The following is a 20,428-nucleotide window of genomic DNA, read 5'->3' on the forward strand; positions in this document are numbered from 1 at the left end:
CATGACCCGAGCTTCCGGTCGCCTGTCATTTTAATTCTCTGCCCACTCTCACTCTGACCTCTCTGTCCTCAGCCTCCTACACTGTTCCAATGAAGCTCAACGTAAGCTCAAGGAACAGCACCTCATCTGTCGATTAGGCACTTTACAGCCTTCTGGACTCAACATGAAGTTCAACAACTTCAGATCATGACCTCTGCCCGCTTTTTCCGGACGACAGCTGTTGCTGATGATTCTGCCATTCCCATTTACACCTCCTCTGGACCCATCTTTTGTTTCTTTACTTGTCCCATTACCATCACCATTTGCCATGCACCATCATCTCTTTTGACATTTAATCTCTCCTGCCTTCCACCCTATCACAGACTTTTCCCTTTTCTTCTTTCCTCCCCTCCTTTTCCCTGCCTCTGTACTTGCTTAAAACCCGTTATATCTCTAACTTTTTCCAGTTCTGACGCAAGGTCATCAACCTAAAACGTTAACTGTTTCTCTCTCCACAGATCCTGTCTGACCTGCTGAGTATTTCCAACATTTTCTGTTTTTATTCAAGATTTTAATAAAATAAACCAAAGAAATAAACATCTTCACAAATACTCTTTGCTTTTGATCAAAGGTCAATTGTACATTGATAGAGGAATGAGGACATCAGAGATTAAATGCATCATCTTCTTCATCGGATAAATTATGGCCTGGAAAATGAAAATAAACTTGGTTTAGAAAACAGTCTAGCTGAACAAATTTTATATCAATTTTCTAAAGCACTTCTCAAATAAAGCTAGTTCCTATTGTGAAGATGCCAAAAATACACAAATCAGTCTAAGAACCAAGTCCAGCCACAATCTTACTGGAAGCCTGTAGAGCTGGCTTCAAGACCCCTTCACAATTAAGAGAGGTGGGTAAAGGGCAGGAAGAGTCAGCCAGCATTCCTGCTCCAGATCAAAATCCAGTGAATCCCCTGGAAAATGTGAGTGTGCAGATATGAAGCAAGGGCAAGATATAATGTCATGGTTAAATTCAAAGTCTATGCTCACACATAAAGAATAACTACGTGGGCAAGATACCATAGGATTGCCCGCACCTCTAGAACTGTATCCCAGCCAGAGTCAGTGCTTTCGTGGGAGGATGAAAACACCTTGGAGTAGATCTCTCATTGTAATGCTGGCGGAAACCCCAGTGAAACCCCATAAACAGTTGTTTCTTTGGGGTTCTCTCAATCTTCCACCGAAGTTCCAACAGGAGAACGGTAACGTAGTGGTAATGTCATTGGGCTAGTAATCCAGAGACCTGGGCAAATGATCCATAGACATGAGTTCAAATCCCATCAATTTAAATTCAGTTAATTAAATAAAAATCTGTAATAAAAAATATCAGTAATGGTAACCATGAAACTGTTGGATTGTCATAAAAGCCCATCTGGTTCACTAATGTCCTTTAGGGAAGGAAATCTGCCGTCCTTACCTGGTCTGGCCTATATGTGACTCCAGACCCACCAGCAATTTGGTTGACTCTTAACTGCCCTCTGAAATGGCCTAGCAAGCTACTCAGTTGTAACAAACCTCTACGAAAAACAGTAAGAATAAAACCGGACAGACCACCCGGCATCGACTACGGACATGGCAATGGCACACCCAGCCCAGTCAAACCTGCAAAGTCCTCCTCACCAACATCTGGGGACTTGTGCCAAAATTGGGAGAGCTGTCCCACAGACTAGTCAAGCAACAGCCTGACACAGTCATACTCACAGAATCACACCTCTCAGCCAATGTCCCAAACTCCTCCATCACCATCCCACCGGCAGGACAGACCCCCCAGGAGTGCCGGCACAGTGGAATACAGTCGGGAAGGAGTGGCCCTGGGAGTCCTCAACATTGACTCTGGACCCCATGAAGTCTCATGGCTTCAGGCCAAGCATGAGCAAGGAAACCTCACTCAGCTGATGAATCAGTACTCCACCATGTTGACACCACTTGGAAGAAGTACCGAGGGCACAAAATGTACTCTGGGGGAATTCAATGTCCATCACCAAGAGTGCCTCGGTCGCACTACTACTGACCGAGTCCTGAGCCTGCGACAGGTGGTGAGAGAACCAACATGAGGGAAAAGCCAGCTTGACCTCGTCCTCACCAATCTACCTGTCGCAGATGCATCTGTCCATGACAGTATTGGTAGCAGTGATCACCGCACAGTCGTTGTGGAGGCGAAGTTCCGTCTTCACACGGAGGACACCTTCCATCGGGTTGTGTGGCACTACCACCGTGCTAAATGGGATAGATTCAGAACAGATCTAGCAGCTCAAAACTGGGCATCCATGAGGTGCTGTGGGCCATCAGCAGCAGCAGAATTGTATTCCACCACAATCTGTAACCTCATGGCCCAGCATATCCCTCACTCTACCATCACCAACCCTGGTTCAATAAGGTGTGTAGAAGAGCATACCAGGAGCAGCACCAGGCGTACCTAAAAATGAGGTGCCAACCTGGGGAAGCTGCAACACAGGACTACATGCATGCTAAAAAGCAGAAGCAGCATGGGCCCCATAGACAGGGCTAAGCAATCCCACAATCAACAGATCAGATCAAAGCTCTGCAGTCCTGCCACATCCAGTGGTGGACAACTAACAGGAGGCGGAGGTTCCTTGCATATCCCAATGCTCAATGATGATGGAGCCCAGCACGAGTGCAAAAGACAAGGCTGAAGCATTTGCAACCATCTTCAGCCAGAAGTGCCGAGTGGATGATCCATGTCGGCCTACCTCCTGAGGGCTCCACCATCACAGAAGCCAATCTTCAGCCAATTTGATTCACTCCATGTGAAATCAAGAAACGGCTCAGCGCACTGGATACAGCAAAGGCTATGGGTCCCGACAACATCCCGGCTATCGTGCTGAAGACTTGTGCTCCAGAACTAGCCGCGCCCCTAGCAAAGCTGTTCCAGTGCAGCTACAACACTGGCATCCATCAGACAATGTGGAAAACTGCCCAGGTATGTCCTGTCCACAAATAGCAGGACAAATCCAATCCGGCCAATTATTGCCCCATCAGTCTACTCTCAATCATCAGCAAAGTGATGGAAGGCGTCATCGACGGTGCTATCAAGCAGCACTTACTCACCAATAAGCTGCTCATTGATGCCCAGTTTGGGTTCCACCAAGACCACTCTGCTCCCGACCTCATTACAGCCTTGGTCCAAACACGGACAAAGGAGCTGAAGTCTAGAGGTGAGGTGAGAGTGACTGCCCTTGACATCAAAGCAGCATTTGACCAAGTGTGGCATCAAGGAGCCCTAGTAAAACTGAAGTCAATGGGAATCGGGGAGGAAAATGCTCCACTGGCTGGAATCATACCTCGCACAAAGAAAAATGGTTGTGATTGAAGATCAATCATCACAGCCCCAGGACATTGTTGCAGGAGTTCCTCAGGGCAGTGTCCTAGGCCCAACCATCTTCAGCTGCTTCATCAATGACCTTCCCTCCAACATAAGGTCAGAAATGGGGATGTTCGCTGATGACTGCACAGTGTTCTGTGCCATTCACAACTCCTCAGATACTGAAGCAGTCTATGCCCACATGCAACAAGACCTCGACAACGTTCAGGCTTGGGCTAAGTGGCAGGTAACATTCGCGCCACAGAAGTGCCAGGCAATGACTATCTCCAACAAGCGAGTCTAACCTCCACCCCTTGACATTCAACGGCAATACCATCGCCGAATCCCCCATCAACATCCTGGGGGGTCACCATTGACCAGAAACTTAACTGGACCAACCACATAAATACTGTGGCAACAAGAGCAGGTCAGAGGCTAGGTATTCTGTGGCAAGTGTCTCACCTCCTGACTCCCCAAAGCCTTTCTACCATTTACAAGGCACAAGTCAGGAGTGTGATGGAATACTCTCCACTCGCCTGGATGAGTGCAGCTCCAACAACACTCAAGAAGCTCGACACCATCCAGGACAAAGCAGCCCGTTTGATTGGCATCCCATCCACCACCTTAAACATTCACTCCCTCCACCACCGGCGTACCGTGGCTGCAGTGTGTACCATCTACAAGATGCACTGCAGCAACTCGCCAAGGCGTCTTCGGCAGCACCTCCCAAACACACGACCTCTTCCACCTAGAAGGGCAAGGGCAGCAGGCGCATGGGAACACCACCACCTCCAAGTTCCCCTCCAAGTCACACACCATCCTGACTTAGAAGTATATCGCCGATCCTTCATCGTCGCTGGGTCAAAATCCTGGAACTCCCTCCCTAACAGCACAGTGGGAGTACCTTCACCACATGTACTGCAGCGGTTCAAGAAGGCGGTTCACCACCACCTTCTCAAGGGCAATTAGGAATGAGCAATAAATGCTGGTGTTTCCAGCGACACCCACATCCCATAAATGAATACATTTAAAAAAAGATCCAAAGAACACCCGTGGAAATTCCAGTTGTTGATTTCTACTTTCTCCACTTCAATTATTAACATTCATAATGGCCAACCATACTTCTGCCTTACAGTAGGTGCAAGATACTTATGAAAGAAGCATATATACTTGAGACACCAGAACCATTTTCACTTGTAACGGATCAGTAATATTTTCAAATGAATCGATTGTAGCTTTTCACCATTTTATTATACATTGACATGATTTATACAAATAGAATGTCACTGTCAGGGAAATTAATCAGTAGTCACCATCTTCCTCCTCCATATCCTCTCCACTATTCCAGTAATTTTCAGCAAACGCATCCTCATCTGGGTAATCATTCCGCCAATTATTTTCTTCATTCTCATCATCTTCATCCTCATATGCTTCATCTGCAATCACTTCCTCGCCAACCTGTAACACAAGCAGTGTCACACAGTGTACCAAGAACATGCCCATCAGTTTGCACAGACGTACCACTGTCCAGGCCACAAAGATGCTGGTCAGTCTGCACACAGTCATTTATAGTCTTCTGGTGACATTAGGTCCAAGGGCCATCAATTGTAATGGACAACCTGGAATCACCCTGTACATTGTCTTCAGAGTTACTTACTTCTAGAAACTACACTCAAGTGTGACATCTTGCAATCCTGCCTTGTTTCGTAGCAAACAAGCAACACTTTGCTGAATAACAATGTGTTCAATTGTTGCTACATTCACAAACAAAGAAAATAACTCGACATGGAGCAGGCTGTGCAACTGCTAACTCACCAGTTCATTCTCCTCAAAATATGGTACCACCGAGAGGATGTCTTGGATCCCACCTCCAGTAATGTAGCTGTCAGTGTAATATATATCATAAACGTACTCCTCCATATTCTCCCGGTGCTCTGACCCTTGACCAGAATCCGACACTGTAAGCTTCTCCCGGATCATTCTTACAGAATTGCACAGAATTGCCTGAGGGTCGTCCTGCCCTGGACCAGGATCCTAAAATAGAACAAATCCTACAAGTAAGATAATGGGCTTCCCATGATGGTTCATTTGGCTAAGAAAATATGCAGCTGATCTCAGCCACTATGGCATTCGACCACCATTGGGTTAAGAAGAGGGAAAATCATCCGGGGCTATTGTTCTTATGTGAATGTCAGGTGATGACAGAATCAGAAGCAAAATACTGCGGATGCTGGAAATCTGAAATAAGAACAGAAAATGCTGGAAATACTCAAGTTAGACAGCATTTTTTTTATTCGTTCATGGGATGTGGGCGTTGCTGGCAAGGCCAGCATGTAATGTCACTCTCGCCTCACCTCTGCAATTCAGCTCTTTTATCCATGTTTGGACCAAGGCTGTAATGAGGTCTGGCGCCAAGTGGTCCTGGTGGAACCCAAACTGAGCATCAGTGAGCAGGTTATTGGTGAGTAAGTGCTGCTCGATAGCACTGTCGACAACACCTTCCATCACTTTGCTGATGATTGAGAGTAGACTGATGGGGCGGTAATTGGCCAGATTGGATTTGTCCTGCTTTTTGTGGACAGGACATACCTGGGCAGTTTGCCACATTGTTGGATAGATGCCAGTGTTATAGCTGTACTGGAACAGCTTGGCTAGAGGCGCGGCTAGTTCTGGAACACAAGTCTTCAACACAACAGCCGGGATGTTGTCGGGGGCCCATAGCCTTTGCTGTATCCAGTGCGCTCAGCTGTTTCTTGATATCACGTGGAGTGAATCAAATTGGCTGAAGACTGGCTTCTGTGGTGGTGGGGACCTCAGGAGGAGGCCGATATGGATCATCCACTCGGCACTTCTGGCTGAAGATGGCTGCAAACGCTTCAGCTTTGTCTTTTGCACTCGGGTGCTGGGCTCCACTATCATTGAGGATGGGGATATTCATGGAGCCTCCTGTGGAGAGAGAAAGAGAGCTAACGTTTCAGGTCGTTAACCTTTCGTCAGAACTCAATGACAGAATCAGGCTCAGATGTGGTGCACCCAATGGTCAAATAGCTGGCCAACCTGCACAAGAATGGCCTCGAGTAAGGTACTACAGAGCATCCAGCAGCCATGGACTCATACTCCAACACGAGTCAATAAACTTCAGGAAAAAAGTAGCGCACAAAACAAGTGAGATATTAACATTATCGAGTTGCATCTGGCATGGACAAGGAATATCAGGGACAGGAAGGGTTTGAGTGACAGAGGGCATGAAGGAGGGAAGGGGATGTGGACAGATACATAAAGCTTGGAGGCATAGGAAAGAATACTGTGGTCAAAACCATGTAGCGCTCCCCCCAATAGAAGACACTGGTAGAGTTAATCTAAGAATACATGTACCATCTAAAACAGCAGTAGCTACTGTTGTTATAGTGAATGGGAATTGGGCCGAATTCCCAAACTAACTTCACACCATTCTATCAACAGAAATAAGAATTTAAGCATATCTGTCAATGATGATCCCTTTCCTCATGTACCCAGTGCCCAATTTTCAGGACATCCTTACAGATAACATGGACCACATCTCCTCCTTTCTGTTGATGTACCAGACCAATGGCGTCTATTGTCAGAACTGACCCACTTTGGACCAGAGCCTGAAACAAGTATATCGGATATCCTGCTCCAGCCCACTTATATGCCAGGTGGACTGAAAAATGTTTCTATGCACCCTGCCCTATCTGTCATCCAACTAGACAAGCCTTTTATAGAGGGTAGCACCAGTGGTCAGTTAGAGGGCAGTGAGGGCTCCAACATTATATCAACCAGAATACTGCTTCCAACCTGGCATGTGGCTTCTGCCCATGTAGAGTTTACCAGCCCGTTTGATCATTCATGATTAAATGCACAGAGCTGAAGGATTGAATTTCAACCAGGCACCACTGGGAACTATTTTCCACTGACTTGTGACATGAAGCAATCTGCCCTGATAGTGGACAGTATCTTATCAATAACAAATACCTCAGCTTCATATTACGGAATGGACAGAAAGGCAGCAGCTAATTCCTTCTCTTGGAACCCATGGGAGTTGGCACTTGGTTTGTGGAGAAGCCTTTTTCCCCCTAAACAAACCTTGTTTATGTGCCAACTTTTCCTGTCCAGAGACTGTCAAGGAAGCTTAGATTTAAAAGCAAGACTAGGAATGGCCTGTGTGGCATATTGGCTCTCCTTGGAACTTGGTGAAGATCAGCTTAACCTCAGCACTGAGGAGTCACTCACCAAAGAACATATTTGCTACCAGATTCTGCATGCCCGTGAGGTATTCCCAATAGCAAAATCTAGGCTGTACACAGAGCATCAGCTCCAGTGTCACTACCATCAAAAATATTGGTCTGAAACAGCCCTGCTATAATCACAACCCAACATAATCACAGAACATACAAACAATACTCTTTACTGCATGAAGTGAAATTAAGCATACGGGATCCTTGGCTTTATAAATAGAAGTAGATTACAAAAGCAAGGAAGTTATGCTAAACCTTTATAAATCATTGGTTAGGCCTCAGTTGGGAGTATTGTGTCCAATTCTGGGCACCGCACTTTAGGAAGGATGTCAAGGCCTTAGAGAGGGTGCAGAGGAGATTTACTAGAATGGTACCAGGGATTAACAACTTCAGTTATGTGGAGATTGGAGAAGCTGGGGTTTTTCTCCTTACAGCAGAGAAGGATAAGGGGAGATTTGATAGAGTAAATGAGGAGAAACGGTTTCCACTGGCAGGAGGATTGGTAACCAGAGGACAGATTCAAGGTAATTGGCAAAAGAATCAGAGGAGATGAGGAAAATTTGTTTTTTAACGCATCAAGTTGTTGTGATCTGGAATGCACTGCCTGAAAGGGTGGTGGAAGCAGATTCAATAGTATCTTTCAAAAGGGAATTGGATAAATACTTGAAGGGGAAAAAATTGCAGGGTTATGGGGAAGAGCGGCGGAGTGGGACTAATTGGATCGCTCTTTCAGAGAGCCGGCACAGGCATGATGGGCCAAGTGGCCTCCTTCTGTGCTGTATGATTCAATTATTCTATGAAAGCAAAACATATCAGATAATTTCACAACAGTTCAGATCAGTTTCACAAGTGCCTGGCCTTACCTTACAACCTTTGTGTTTTGAGCTTCCTTCATCCTTTTCAAGCTGTTCATCATGCTGGACAATATCAAACACTTGGAATTCCGCTGCAGACCCAATGCCATCTTTGTTACTTCCAGAAGTTGTGTCGCTTTTCTTTAAAACAAGCACCACCAATACATACTTATATAAAAACAAGTCATGAATTTTATGTGAAACCAAGCTCTGCCCAAGTCAGGAAGAACTCAATACTCCCCCCTGCTGAGTCCATCTCAGTATTGCGGTGAGACCCGAGAACACTCAGTGCTACATTACCCATTCCAACTATCTGGACATCAGCCATCATTCTTTTCCTCCCACAAAGCATCACTCTCCTCTCTCTCTTCTTGTGCCCCCCCCCCTGTTGATCCTTCACACAAGATCAATAGAAATGAGGGAGGCCATTCATCCCAAATGAGCTGATCCTTTCAGAACAAAGACCTACAATCACCATCACATCATCTAACTGACGAATAATTCTAAGATTTTCCTCTCTACTACCTTACCCAGAAGGCCATTCCAAGTACAGGTCACTCTTTGCATGAAGAACTTCCTAACATCAGTCCCAGATTTCCTTTCATTGCTTTTAACCTTGTTCTAGTCTCCAGGCTTAAGAACATAAGAGGAGCAGGAGGAGGCCATTCAGCCCTTCGAGCCTGCTCCACCATTCAATGAGATCATGGCTGATCTTCTGCCTCAACTCCATTCACCGGCCCTATCGCCATATCCCTTGATGCCCTTACTGGTCAGAAATCTATCGACTTCTGTTTTGAATAAACCCAATGACTGAGCCTCCACAGCCCTCTGGGGTAGAGAATTCCAAAGATTCACCACCCTCAGTGAAGAAATTTCTTCTCATCTCAATCCTGAATGGCCGACCCTTTATCCTGAGGCCCCTGGTTCTAGACTCCCCAGCCAAGCATGTCTTAAAAATAATCCTCCAGGTTAATCTTCTCTGTGCCATTAACATCTTTTTATACTTTTATCAAGTCCCCTCTAAGTGGCCTCTTTCCAAAGCTGATGAGCCCAGTTTCCCCCCTCATAACTCAATCCTTTAACTCTAAGGGACAGCCTTGTGTCTGTTCCCTGCAACACCACACGACTTGAATGTGTCAGACCATCTGCTGCTGCCTTGTTCCAGAAAAAGTGTTGAATGAGATTGATGCTATGGGAGATGGAGCTTAGCCATCAACCTTGCTGCAAGTGAAACCACCGTGCTGCTAACAACCCAAATTGAATGCCGTATTATTACCACAGTTCTTTTGCCTGTTCTATGAAATCTTGAACCAAAAGAAACAAGTTATTTAGAATCTATAACGCAGTTGAAAATACAATTGTGCCACCAACATTTTCCAATGGCTCAGTGGGTGAATGCACTGCATGGTGTGGTTTGAGCCCTAGTCTCTGCAAAGTTCTCTGATCTCAGCCAGGAGGGTGGTAGGGGCACAACAAATTAGCCTCACTGTTCCTAAAGCTAGGGAGATGGGGGGGCGAATAATGGCCAGCTTTCTACTCCCGATTTCTATCCAGTGACAGTCCTGCTGGAAAGTGCAGATTTTTGGCTTAGCTGGGATCTCCAGACGCGCTCCACAGTCAAACAGTTTACCAATACTCACTGTCTACATTTACGCATAGAAAATAGGAGCAGGAGTAGGCCATTCGGCCCCTCGAGCCTGCTCCGCCATTTAATGAGATCATGGCTGATCATCCAAATTCAGTACCCTGTCCCTGCTTTCTCCCCATATCCCTTGATCCCTTTAGCCTTAAGAAATATATCTAACTCCTTCTTGAATATATTTAATGAATTGGCCTCAACTGCCTGCTGTGGTAGAGAATTCCATATGTTCACCACTCTCTGGGTGAAGAAATTCCTCCTCATCTCTGTCCTAAATGGCTTATCCCTTATCCTTAGACTGTGACCCCTGGTTCTGGACTCCCCTGCCATCGGGAACATCCTTCCTGCATCTAGTCTGTCTAGTCCTGTTAGAATTTTATAAGTTTCAATGAGATCCCCTCATTCTTCTAAACTCCAGCAAATATAAGCCCAATCGACCCAATCTCTCCTCATACGTCATTCCTGCCATCCCAGGTATCAGTCTGGTGAATCTTCACTGCACTCCCTCCATGGCAAGAACATCCTTCCTCAGATAAGGCGACCAAAAACTGCACACAATACTCAAGGTGAGGTCTCACCAAGGCCCTGTACAACTGCAGCAAGACATCCTTGCTCCTGTACTCGAATCCTCTCGCTACGAAGGCCAACATACCATTTGCCTTCTTAACCGCCTGCTGCGCCTGCATGCTTACCTTCAGTGACTGGTGCACAAGGACACCCAGGTCTCGTTGCACTTCCCCATCTCCCACTCTATTGCCGTTCAGATAATAATCTGTCTTCCTGTTTTTGCCACCAAAGTGGATAACCTTGCATTTGTCCACATTATACTGCATCTGCCATGCATCTGCCCAATCACCCAACCTGTCCAAAACATACTGGAGTTTCTCGGCATCCTCCTCACAGCACACACGCCCACCCAGCTTTGTGTCGTCTGCAAATTTGGAGATATTACATGAAGAACGCCTGTTTATGGAAGGTACTGAAAGGCTGTTGCCACCCGTGTAAATATATTCCAGCATGGCACAGCACCTTTAAGAGAGGATGGGAGAAACCTGGGGAAGCGACGAATGATAAACAGAACTGATCCTGGCCAGTAGTGAGATATGATAAATGTTCTGAAGCTTCTCATAAATCACTCACACAAAATGTCACTTGAGAAAGTAATTGTTAGATCATTGGTCAGCAGTAGTTTCCATTTACTACTGAGTCTTACATCAACTACTGTTCGCTACAGACAGGCAATTTTTAATACAGTTGTCTCTTTAGTAGAGGCAGTCACATTACCTTCCAGCTGTCTCGGTCACGTTCACACTGAGCTCCAGAGGTTTCTGTTCCACACTTTCGAGCATCCTTCACATCACCTGATTGAGGTTCAGAAACCTCTTCTGTGGAAAGATTTCTTCTGTGGCTAGCGATGACTTTGTACCGACTATCCTGACTGGCTGCCTGGCGAGATGCTCGTGCACAGAGTTGGATACGTTCGGCACTGGTCCCAGAGGGATAAAGGGCCAGCAAGGCCTTGTCTTTAGAGATTGCTTCTCTCACGTGCTTCTGAACAGGGTCATCCTACAGAGACAGTGCAGTCAATCCCTCTGCTGTTACAGTACACAATTTATCAAACTGCTTGTGTATAGATTATTCATGCATTTAAAGAAGGGAAGTCCTCTTCCATTTGATCAAAGAAAGTAATAGGCCGAGGAGAATTTTGCTTTCATATTAGAAAAAACACAATTTTTATGCCAGGCCGCGACAGTGGTATTACTGATGACAAAATGCTCCTCCATCTCCTGGAAATTTGCATTCCTGCCATTAATATTGGTTCCAGACGCTAGGTAGGGCTACGGTGCAGGCCCTGCTGGTTTTTTTTTTTAATGGACACATGGGATATCTCCCATCAGTGATACTGCAAGAGTGGCTTTAAACATCCCTTCAGCAGCCTATTATTTCTTGCATAAAATAGGGAAATACCTTAAACAAAAGATATTTCTCCTAAACTTTCACCTTTAATAAATGCATATTTCAGCACTGCTGGTCAATGGTTTGCGTCAAGATCTCACCTCACTTACTCCTCCTGAAACTGCCCCTTAACAACTACACAACATGCTTTCTCAGCTTTGCTTCAAAGAAAATCACAGAGAAATAAATGCGCTAAACTCCTTTCATGTCAAGTATCTGAGCAACCATCAACCCGCATGCCTTGCTGAGTAAAACTGTCAATAGAATGTTTCCATGGAATTAGACAGCTCCATATTGGTGCCCTGCGGCCAGGCCAAACCTGCGTTGTAACATCCTATAAATACATTAATGGCCCAGAAATTCCGATCGCAGGCCTCCCGCGGGCGGAGGGCTGCAATCTAGAAAAATCTGCGCCCTCACCTGAGGGCTCCCGGGAGGCGCACAGTTCCGATGCTGGGCCTCTCCAAACTGCCGGTGCGCAGGGCCCACGTATCCCAGAGGCGCAGGTAGTTCGCAGTGTCCCTGGGATCACGTGGGCCATGGGGAGCCAATCACAGAAGGGAATCTCCCTTCATACATTTGACAGGAAGACCTGTTAAACATATGAATGGAGATCACCCCCAAAACATAGTAAAACTTCAAATAAATTATTTAAAAAACATATTTTTAAAATGACTTGAAATTACATAAATTAAGTATTTTAAACAAAAATTAAAATTTGTGAGAAAAAATTAAAGTTTTTAACGGGGCTAAAAATAAACTTACCTTTCTTTAAAGTATTTTTAAATGATAAATCAGTGTTTTTTTCACTTTTTTCAACTCTTATCCTGGTAAAAGCAGGCCAGCACAAACAGGCCAAACGCCTGCTTTTACCAGGCACAAGAATTGTAAGTGTTTTCTGCGGGCGGAGGGTCTCCAAAAAGCGGAACTATCTGCCTGCAGAGGCCCTTCTCTCGGGCAGCCAGAGGATCTGTCAAGGGCTTTCTTGACAGATCGGAAATGCCGGTTTCCAGCGCATGCGCAGTGCATGCCTGAAACCGTCATTTCCAATGTCCCTACGGGTGGGTACACAACGCGTACCCACCCGTGGGAACGGAACATCCGGCCCATTAAGATCAAGAGGATAACTAAAGTAAGAATAGGGCCTATTAAGGACCATAACGGTAACCTGTGTGTGGAGGTGGAAGACATGGGTATGGTTCGTAATTAATACTTTGCGTCTGTTTTCACAAAATAGAGGGATGATGCAGACATTGCAATCAGGGAGGAGGAGTGTGAAATATTACATGAAATAAACATAGTGGAAGAGGAAGTATTAAGGAGTTTAGCATCTTTGAAAGTGGATAAATCCCCAGGCCTGGATGAAATGTATCCCAGACTGTTAAGAGAAGTAAGAGGAAATAGCAGAGGCTCTGACCATCATTTTCCAATCCTCTGTGGCTACAGATGTGGTGCCAGAGGACTACTAACATGGTACCGTTGTTTAAAAATGGAGAAAGGGATAGGCCGAGTAACTACCGGCCAGTCAGCCTAACCTCGGTGGTGGAAAAATTATTGGAAAAATTCTGAGGGGCAGGATAAATCTTCATTTAGAAAGACACGGATTAATCAGGGACAGTCAGCATGGATTTGTCAAGGGAAGGTCGTGCCTGACTAACTTAATTGAATTTTTTGAGGTGGTAACAAGGAGGGTCGTTGAGGGTAGTGTGTTTGATGTAGTCTATATGGATTTTAGCAAGGCTTTTGATAAGGTTCCGCATGGTAGACTGGTCACAAAAGTTAAAGCCCATGGGATCCAAGGCAAACTGGCATGTTGGATCCAAAATTGGCTCAGAGGCAGGAAACAAAGGGTAATGGTCGAAGGGTGTTTTTGTGACTAGAAGGCTGTTTCCAGTGGGATTCCGCAGGGCTCAGTACTGGGTCCTTTGCTTTTTGTGGTATATATCAATGATTTGGACTTGAATGTAGGAAAGTATGATCAAGAAGTTTGCAGATGATACAAAAATTGGCCGTGTGATTGATAATGAAGAAAGCTGCAGACTGCAGGAAGCCATCAATGGACTGGGCAGAACAGTGGCAAATGGAATTCAATCTAGAGAAGTGTGAGGTAATGCATTTGGGGAGGGCTAACAAGGCAAGGGACTATACTATAAATGGTAGGACACTGAGAAGTGCAGAAGATCAGAGGGACCTTGGAATGCACGTCCACAGATCCCTGAAAATAGCAAGACAGGTAGATAAGGTGGTAAAGGAAAGTATCCCGTATGCCTTCTTAATTAGCCAAGCCATAGAATATAAGAGCAGGGAGGTTATGCTTGAACTGTATAAAACACTATTTAGGCTGCAGCTGGAATACTGTGTACAGTTCTGGTCACCACATTACAGGAAGGGTGTGATTGCACTAGAGGGGGTGCAGAGAAGATTTACAAGGATGTTGTCTGGGCTGGGTACTTTTAGCTATGAGGAAAGATTGGCTAGGCTGGAGTTGTTTTCTTTGGAACAGAGGAGGCTGAGGGGAGACCTAATTGAGGTGTATAAAATTATAAGAGGCCTAGATAGAGTGGATAGGAAGGACCTATTTCCCTTAGCAGAAGGGTCAATAACCAGGGGGCATAGATTTAAGGTAATTGGTTGGAGGTTTAGAGGGGATTTGAGGAGAAATGTTTTCACCCAGAGGGTGGTGGGGGGTCTGGAACTCACTGCCTGAAAGGGAAGTAGAGGCAGAGACCCTCATCACATTTAAAAAGTACTTGGATATGCATTTGAAATGCCATAACCTTCAGGGCTATGGACCAAGTGCTGGAAAGTGGGATTAGGGTGGATAGCTGTTTGTCAGCCGGCTCAGACAAGATGGGCCAAATGGCCTCCTTCTGTGCTGTAAATTTCTATGATTCTATCAAAATTAGTAAACTTTTCCACATTAGTAACATTGCCAGAGCAACCATCAAGGGAACGAAGTTATAAAAAGATAGGTTACCGTCAAAGCACGATTTATTTACAGTTTTGAAAAGATATATTCTTTTAGGAGGCACCCGGTGACACTGGCTGTCCCGGGCCTTCGGAATAGTTCATGGAAAAGCTGGGGTTTGGGTCTAATTTAATGGGGAGCGGCAGTGACTGTGGCCCAATCCCTCCCCCAGGAGCCTGTCAAGGGGCAGGGAGGCTGTGGCCTGTTGTTGAGGCCCACCGACACTGCTGGCCGAGCTCCCGCGGCGTTGCTCACAGGAGGAGCCGTGTATTATTCTGCTGCTCGCAGTCTGCTGGTATCGGGAGGTCGGTCCGCGGCTCACGGTCACTCCCTCTGCCCGGAGCCGGGTCTCTCCAGCTTCTGTGTCGCCTGACTTTCTTTAATAATTTTTATACAGTGTGACGCGGTGAGTTGCCGCATCGCTCAGATGATCGGCGGTTGTTGAGGACTCGCTGTGGCCGCACGAAGCCCGAGGCCCAGCCCAGCCCGGCCCGGCCTTACCTGAGCGCCGAGGGTGGCGGCCAGTTTGAAGAGGGTCCGAAGAACATGTCCCGAGCGCTGCTCCCCGGGCTCGCCGCCAGCCCGCGGCCGCTTACAGGCCAGCAGCAGGGCTTCGGCGGGCTCTTCGCCGCGCTTCCGCTTCACCCGCAACAGGGCGACCGCCATGGCCGGGGAGGAGGAGGACTCGGCCAGCTCTACGCTCACTGCCTGAGAAAACAACGCCGCTCAAATAGGGCCTAACCCCACTGGATCCAAAGCTCCGCCCCCACTGAATACAGAACCCTGTCCCGCCCCCACTGAATCCAGAGCTCCACCCCGCCCCCACTCGATCCAGAGCCCCGCCCCAACTCCACCGGATCCAGAGCCCCGCCCCAACTCCACCGGATCCAGTGACCCGCCCCAACTTCACTGGATCGAGAGCTTCAAGCCCCCTCCCCCCACTGGATCCAGAGCTGCACCCCACCCCCACTGGATCCAGAACTTCACCCCGCCCCCCGCTGGATCCAGAGCTACACCCCACCCCGACTGGATCCGGAGCTACATCCTGCCCCTCACTGGATCCAGAGACGCACCCCCCCCCACTGGATCTAGAGCGCCACCCCCACTCGATCCAGAGCTATACCACACCCCTCACTAGATCCAGAGCTCCACCCTGCCCCCACTGGATCCAGAGTTCCACTCCACCCCCCATTGGATCCAGAGCCTCACCCCGCCTTCACTGTCTGCAATGGATCCAGAGGTTCACCCTGCTCCCACCCACCGTCTGCACTGGATCCAGAGCCTGACCCTGCCCCCACTGGATGCATTGGTTCAGCCCCCCCACACACTGCTTTCCCTGTGACCTGGAGACTACTTCAGGATTCTTCCTCTATCACCAGGAAGAGAATCTCTCTCTGTTAACTGCTGGGAAGTTAGCATGCTCCACCAACACTGGATATTGGATGTTCCCTCCATGAACTGGAGGGAATGATTATCCAGCTTTTCTGTGCTCTATCATGGCAATTATGAGGCTCTTGCCTCAGACAGACGAGTTCCTAAACTTCTTGACTATCGCAGATGAATTCAGGAATTATGAAGTATAAGTGGCTTGAGAACCGGGCATAACTACTCCTTTCTGGCTACACCTTTTTGCTTTTGGACTGGACAAAATGAGCTGGTGGTCTGATTTCTAAAATGTAGACTGAATGGAATCACAGTAGGTGGTCCTGGCATTGCCACCCAGCAGATAATAAAGCTCTTCCTGATCTCATCTCACAGTTGTGTTCCTTATAGATTGAAATTTGATGGCACTGCCACTTTTAATCCCACTCCCAGCAGTCGCATTGAAGTATACAGTCAAAGAGACGCTGTGTCAAATAACTTCCCAAAATCCAGTTTTGGATTTAGCAATAGGTAGCACCCCAATCCAGCCCACGAGAAGGAAAAGTGTACCTTCTCCTTCCGATTACAATTTAACACAATGCTAGATGGGAAACAAAAGAATAAATTGTGGAAAACTAAAACATCAGCCATGAACAGGATCATGTTATGCCTTGCAACAGGGTCCATAGGAATTTTTTTTTAATTCATTCTTCTGGATCTGGGCATCGCTGGCAAGGCCAGCATTTATTTCCCATCCCTAATTGCCCTTGAGAAGGTGGTAGTGAGCAATGTTTCCTCTAATTTTTTTTCCGTGTGCGGTTCCTTTTACTGGCTGCGCAGCTCATTCAAATTTTTGCACGTGCGTGGTCTCTTTCATGTAAAAGCTGGTGAGCGGCCTGAACGGGACCTTCAGACCGCTGTGCAGCTTAGTGGGAACGTTGGTGGTGAGCCACCTTCTTGAACCACTGCAGTCCATGTGGTGAATGTGCTCCCACAGTGCTGTTATGGAGGGGAGTTCCAGGATTTTCTCACAATGACTATGAAGGAACGGTGATATATGTCCAAGTCGGGATGGTGTGCGATGTGGAGGGGATCTTGGAGGTGATGATGTTCCCTTGCACCTGCTGTCCTCGTCCTTCTAGGTGGTGGAGGTCAGGGTTTGGGAGGTGCTGTCGAAAAAGCCTTGGCGAGTTGCTGCAGTGCATCCTGTGAATAGTGCATGCTGCAGCCACGGTGCGCCAGTGGTGGTTTAAGGTGGTGGATGGTTTGCAGATCAAGGGTATTCAAAAGGAAGTGGATAAGTGGAAGTTCATCAGTCCTTGAGATTCTGGGCATTCTTAAAGATCTTCAGTGGCAAACAGGTTGAGACATAAAGGTACTGGCAATGTCTGTCAAAGTAGATGTTTCATGGTCTCTATGTGTACCAGTCAACATTAGTACAGTAGATCCATCTACAACTGAAGTTAAACAAGTTTGGACTAAAAGTGGTGATTATAGAGTGTACGATTCTTAACGACAGGAACGGAGATAGAACCTTTTAAAGGAACATTTTGTGCAACAGGAAATATTCTTGCTCTCTATCCATGTGAGTCACGTCAGTTAGGAGAGGGGTTAAGAGTAACTATAGTGAAGGAGCAAAAAGTAATTAAATAACTTCAAGGTGAATAGGAAGAGCCATAGCTTACGGCAGATAAGAGAGAGGTTAAGGATAATGAAAGAGAGAAGAAAAAGTAGAAGGGGAAAAGGTACCGTGGAATTACAAAAGCATCAGGCTCGCATTGTTTATATGTGAATAAACAAAGCATTAAAAATAAAATCAAGGGACCAGAGGCACTAATTTGAATGGAGGGACAGATTGTGGCCTTGATGGAAACTTGGCTTTTGAGGAAGACTGGGAACTAAGTATTCTTGGCTATTAATTTTTTTTTTAAAAGAGATAGAAAAAGAAAACAGGGAGGAGGGTGACCTTATTAATCAAGGACACAATTACAACCATAGAAAGATTTTATTGATGGTGGTGCTCAAATGGAGTCTGTCTGGATTGAGTTAAGAAATAATGAGGCATCTGTTACCATATTGAAAATACATTATAGGCTACCAAATAATGGGAAAGGATGAGATTTGTAGGCAATTTATAGAGGGTTGCAATCGTAATGGGGAGAGATTTGTACAATGCATTAGACCTTTTCCTTAAATCAGTGCATTGCATGTCCAACAAGAAGGATGCGATGCCATATCTGATTCTGGGTAACAAAGCAGGACAAATAAACAGGTAGGAGAGTAGGGATAAAGGGAGGGTACGCTGATTGGAAGGATGTGGCAAGGGATCTGTACTGAGGCCTCAGCTTTTCACCATATATATCACTGACGGATGAAGGAATAGAGTTGTATACCCAAGTTTTCAGATGACATAGAAACATAGAAGATAGGAGCAGGAGTAGGCCATTCGGCCCCTCGAGCCTGCTCCGTCATTCAATGCGATCATGGCTGATCATCCAAATTCAGTACCCGGTCCCTGCTTTCTCCCCATACCCCTTGATCCCTTTAGCCTTAAGAAATATATCCAACTCCTTCTTGAATATATTTAATGTATTGGCCTCTGCTGCCTTCTGTGGTAAAGAATTCCACAGGTTCACCACTCTCTGGGTGAAGAAATTCCTCCTAATTTCTGTCCTAAATGGCCTACCCCTTATCCTTAGACTGTGACCCCTGGTTCTCGACTCCCCGACCATCGGGAACATCCTTCCTGCATCTAGTCTGTCCAATCCTGTCAGAATTTTATAAGTTTCAATGAGATCCCCTCTCATTTTTCTAAACTCCAGCGAGTACAAGCCCAATCGACCCAATCTCTCCTCATACGTCATTCCTGCCATCCCAGGTATCAGCCTGGTGAATCTTCGCTGAACTCCTTCCATGGCAAGAACATCCTTCCTCAGATAAGGCGACCAAAACTGCACACAATACTCAAGATGTGGTCTCACCAAGGCCCTGTACAACTGCAGCAAGACATCCTTGTTCCTGTACTCAAACCCTCTCGCTACGAAGGCCAACATGCTATTTGCCTTCTTAACCGCCTGCTGCACCTGCATGCTTACCTTCAGTGACTGGTGCACAAGGACACCCAGGTCTCGTTGCACTTCCCCTTCTCCCAATCTATTGCCATTCAGATAATAATCTGCCTTCCTGTTTTTGCCACCACAGTGGATAACCTCACATTTATCCACATTATATTGCATCTGCCATGCTTTTGCCCAATCACCCAACCTGTCCAAATCATCCTGGAGTTTCTTGGCATCCTCCTCACAGCACACACGCCCACCCAGCTTTGTGTCATCTGCAAATTTGGAGATATTACATCTAGTTCCCTTGTCTAGATCATTAATATATATTGTGAATAGCTGGGGCCCAAGGACCGATCCCTGCGGTACCCCACTAGTCACTGCTTCCCACTCGGAAAAAGACCCGTTTATTCCAACTCTTTGCTTTCTGTCTGCCAACCAGTTCTCTATCCAAGTCAATACCTTGCCCCCAATCCCATGTGCCTTAACTTTACACGCTAATCTCTTATGCGGGACCTTATCAAAAGCCTTCTGAAAGTTCAAATACACCACATCCAGTGGTTCTCCCTTATCTATTTTACAAGTTACATCCTCAAAAAATTCCAGTAGATTAGTCAAGCACGATTTACCTTTTATAAATCCATGTTGACTTTGTCCGATCCTGTCACTGTTTTCCAAGTGCTCTGCTATTACATCTTTTATAATGGACTCTAGCATTTTCCCCACTGCCGATGTCAGGCTTACCGGTCTGTAATTCCCCGTTTTCTCTCTACCACCTTTTTTGAATAGTGGGGTAACATTAGCTACCCTCCAATCCATGGGTACTGTTCCAGATTCCATCGAATGCTGGAAGATGATCAGCAAAGCATCAACTATTTCTAGGGCCACTTCCTTAAGTACCCTAGGATGTAGATTATCAGGCCCTGGGGATTTATCGGCCTTCAATCCCATCAATTTCCCTAACACCATTTCCC

The 20,428-nt window shown here is 46.3% G+C and overlaps 1 protein-coding gene across 1 annotated transcript; it reads right to left on the bottom strand.

Moving 5' to 3' along the window:
* Positions 1-528: 528 nt before the first annotated feature.
* On the bottom strand, positions 529-15,796 carry slc7a6os (solute carrier family 7 member 6 opposite strand). Its single transcript, XM_085991120.1, has 6 exons — positions 15,535-15,796; positions 11,394-11,675; positions 8,480-8,611; positions 5,176-5,394; positions 4,674-4,818; positions 529-686 (listed from the first exon to the last, which is right to left on the bottom strand). The coding sequence occupies exons 1-6, from the start codon at positions 15,697-15,699 to the stop codon at positions 643-645; spliced, it is 987 nt and encodes a 328-aa protein (XP_085847246.1). The 5' UTR covers positions 15,700-15,796; the 3' UTR covers positions 529-642.
* Between the last annotated feature and the right edge of the window lie 4,632 nt (positions 15,797-20,428).

The sequence above is a fragment of the Somniosus microcephalus genome, chromosome 6 (assembly GCF_052327205.1).
Source record: "Somniosus microcephalus isolate GS21.2 chromosome 6, FLI_Smic_1.0, whole genome shotgun sequence".
Lineage (NCBI taxonomy): Eukaryota > Metazoa > Chordata > Chondrichthyes > Squaliformes > Somniosidae > Somniosus > Somniosus microcephalus.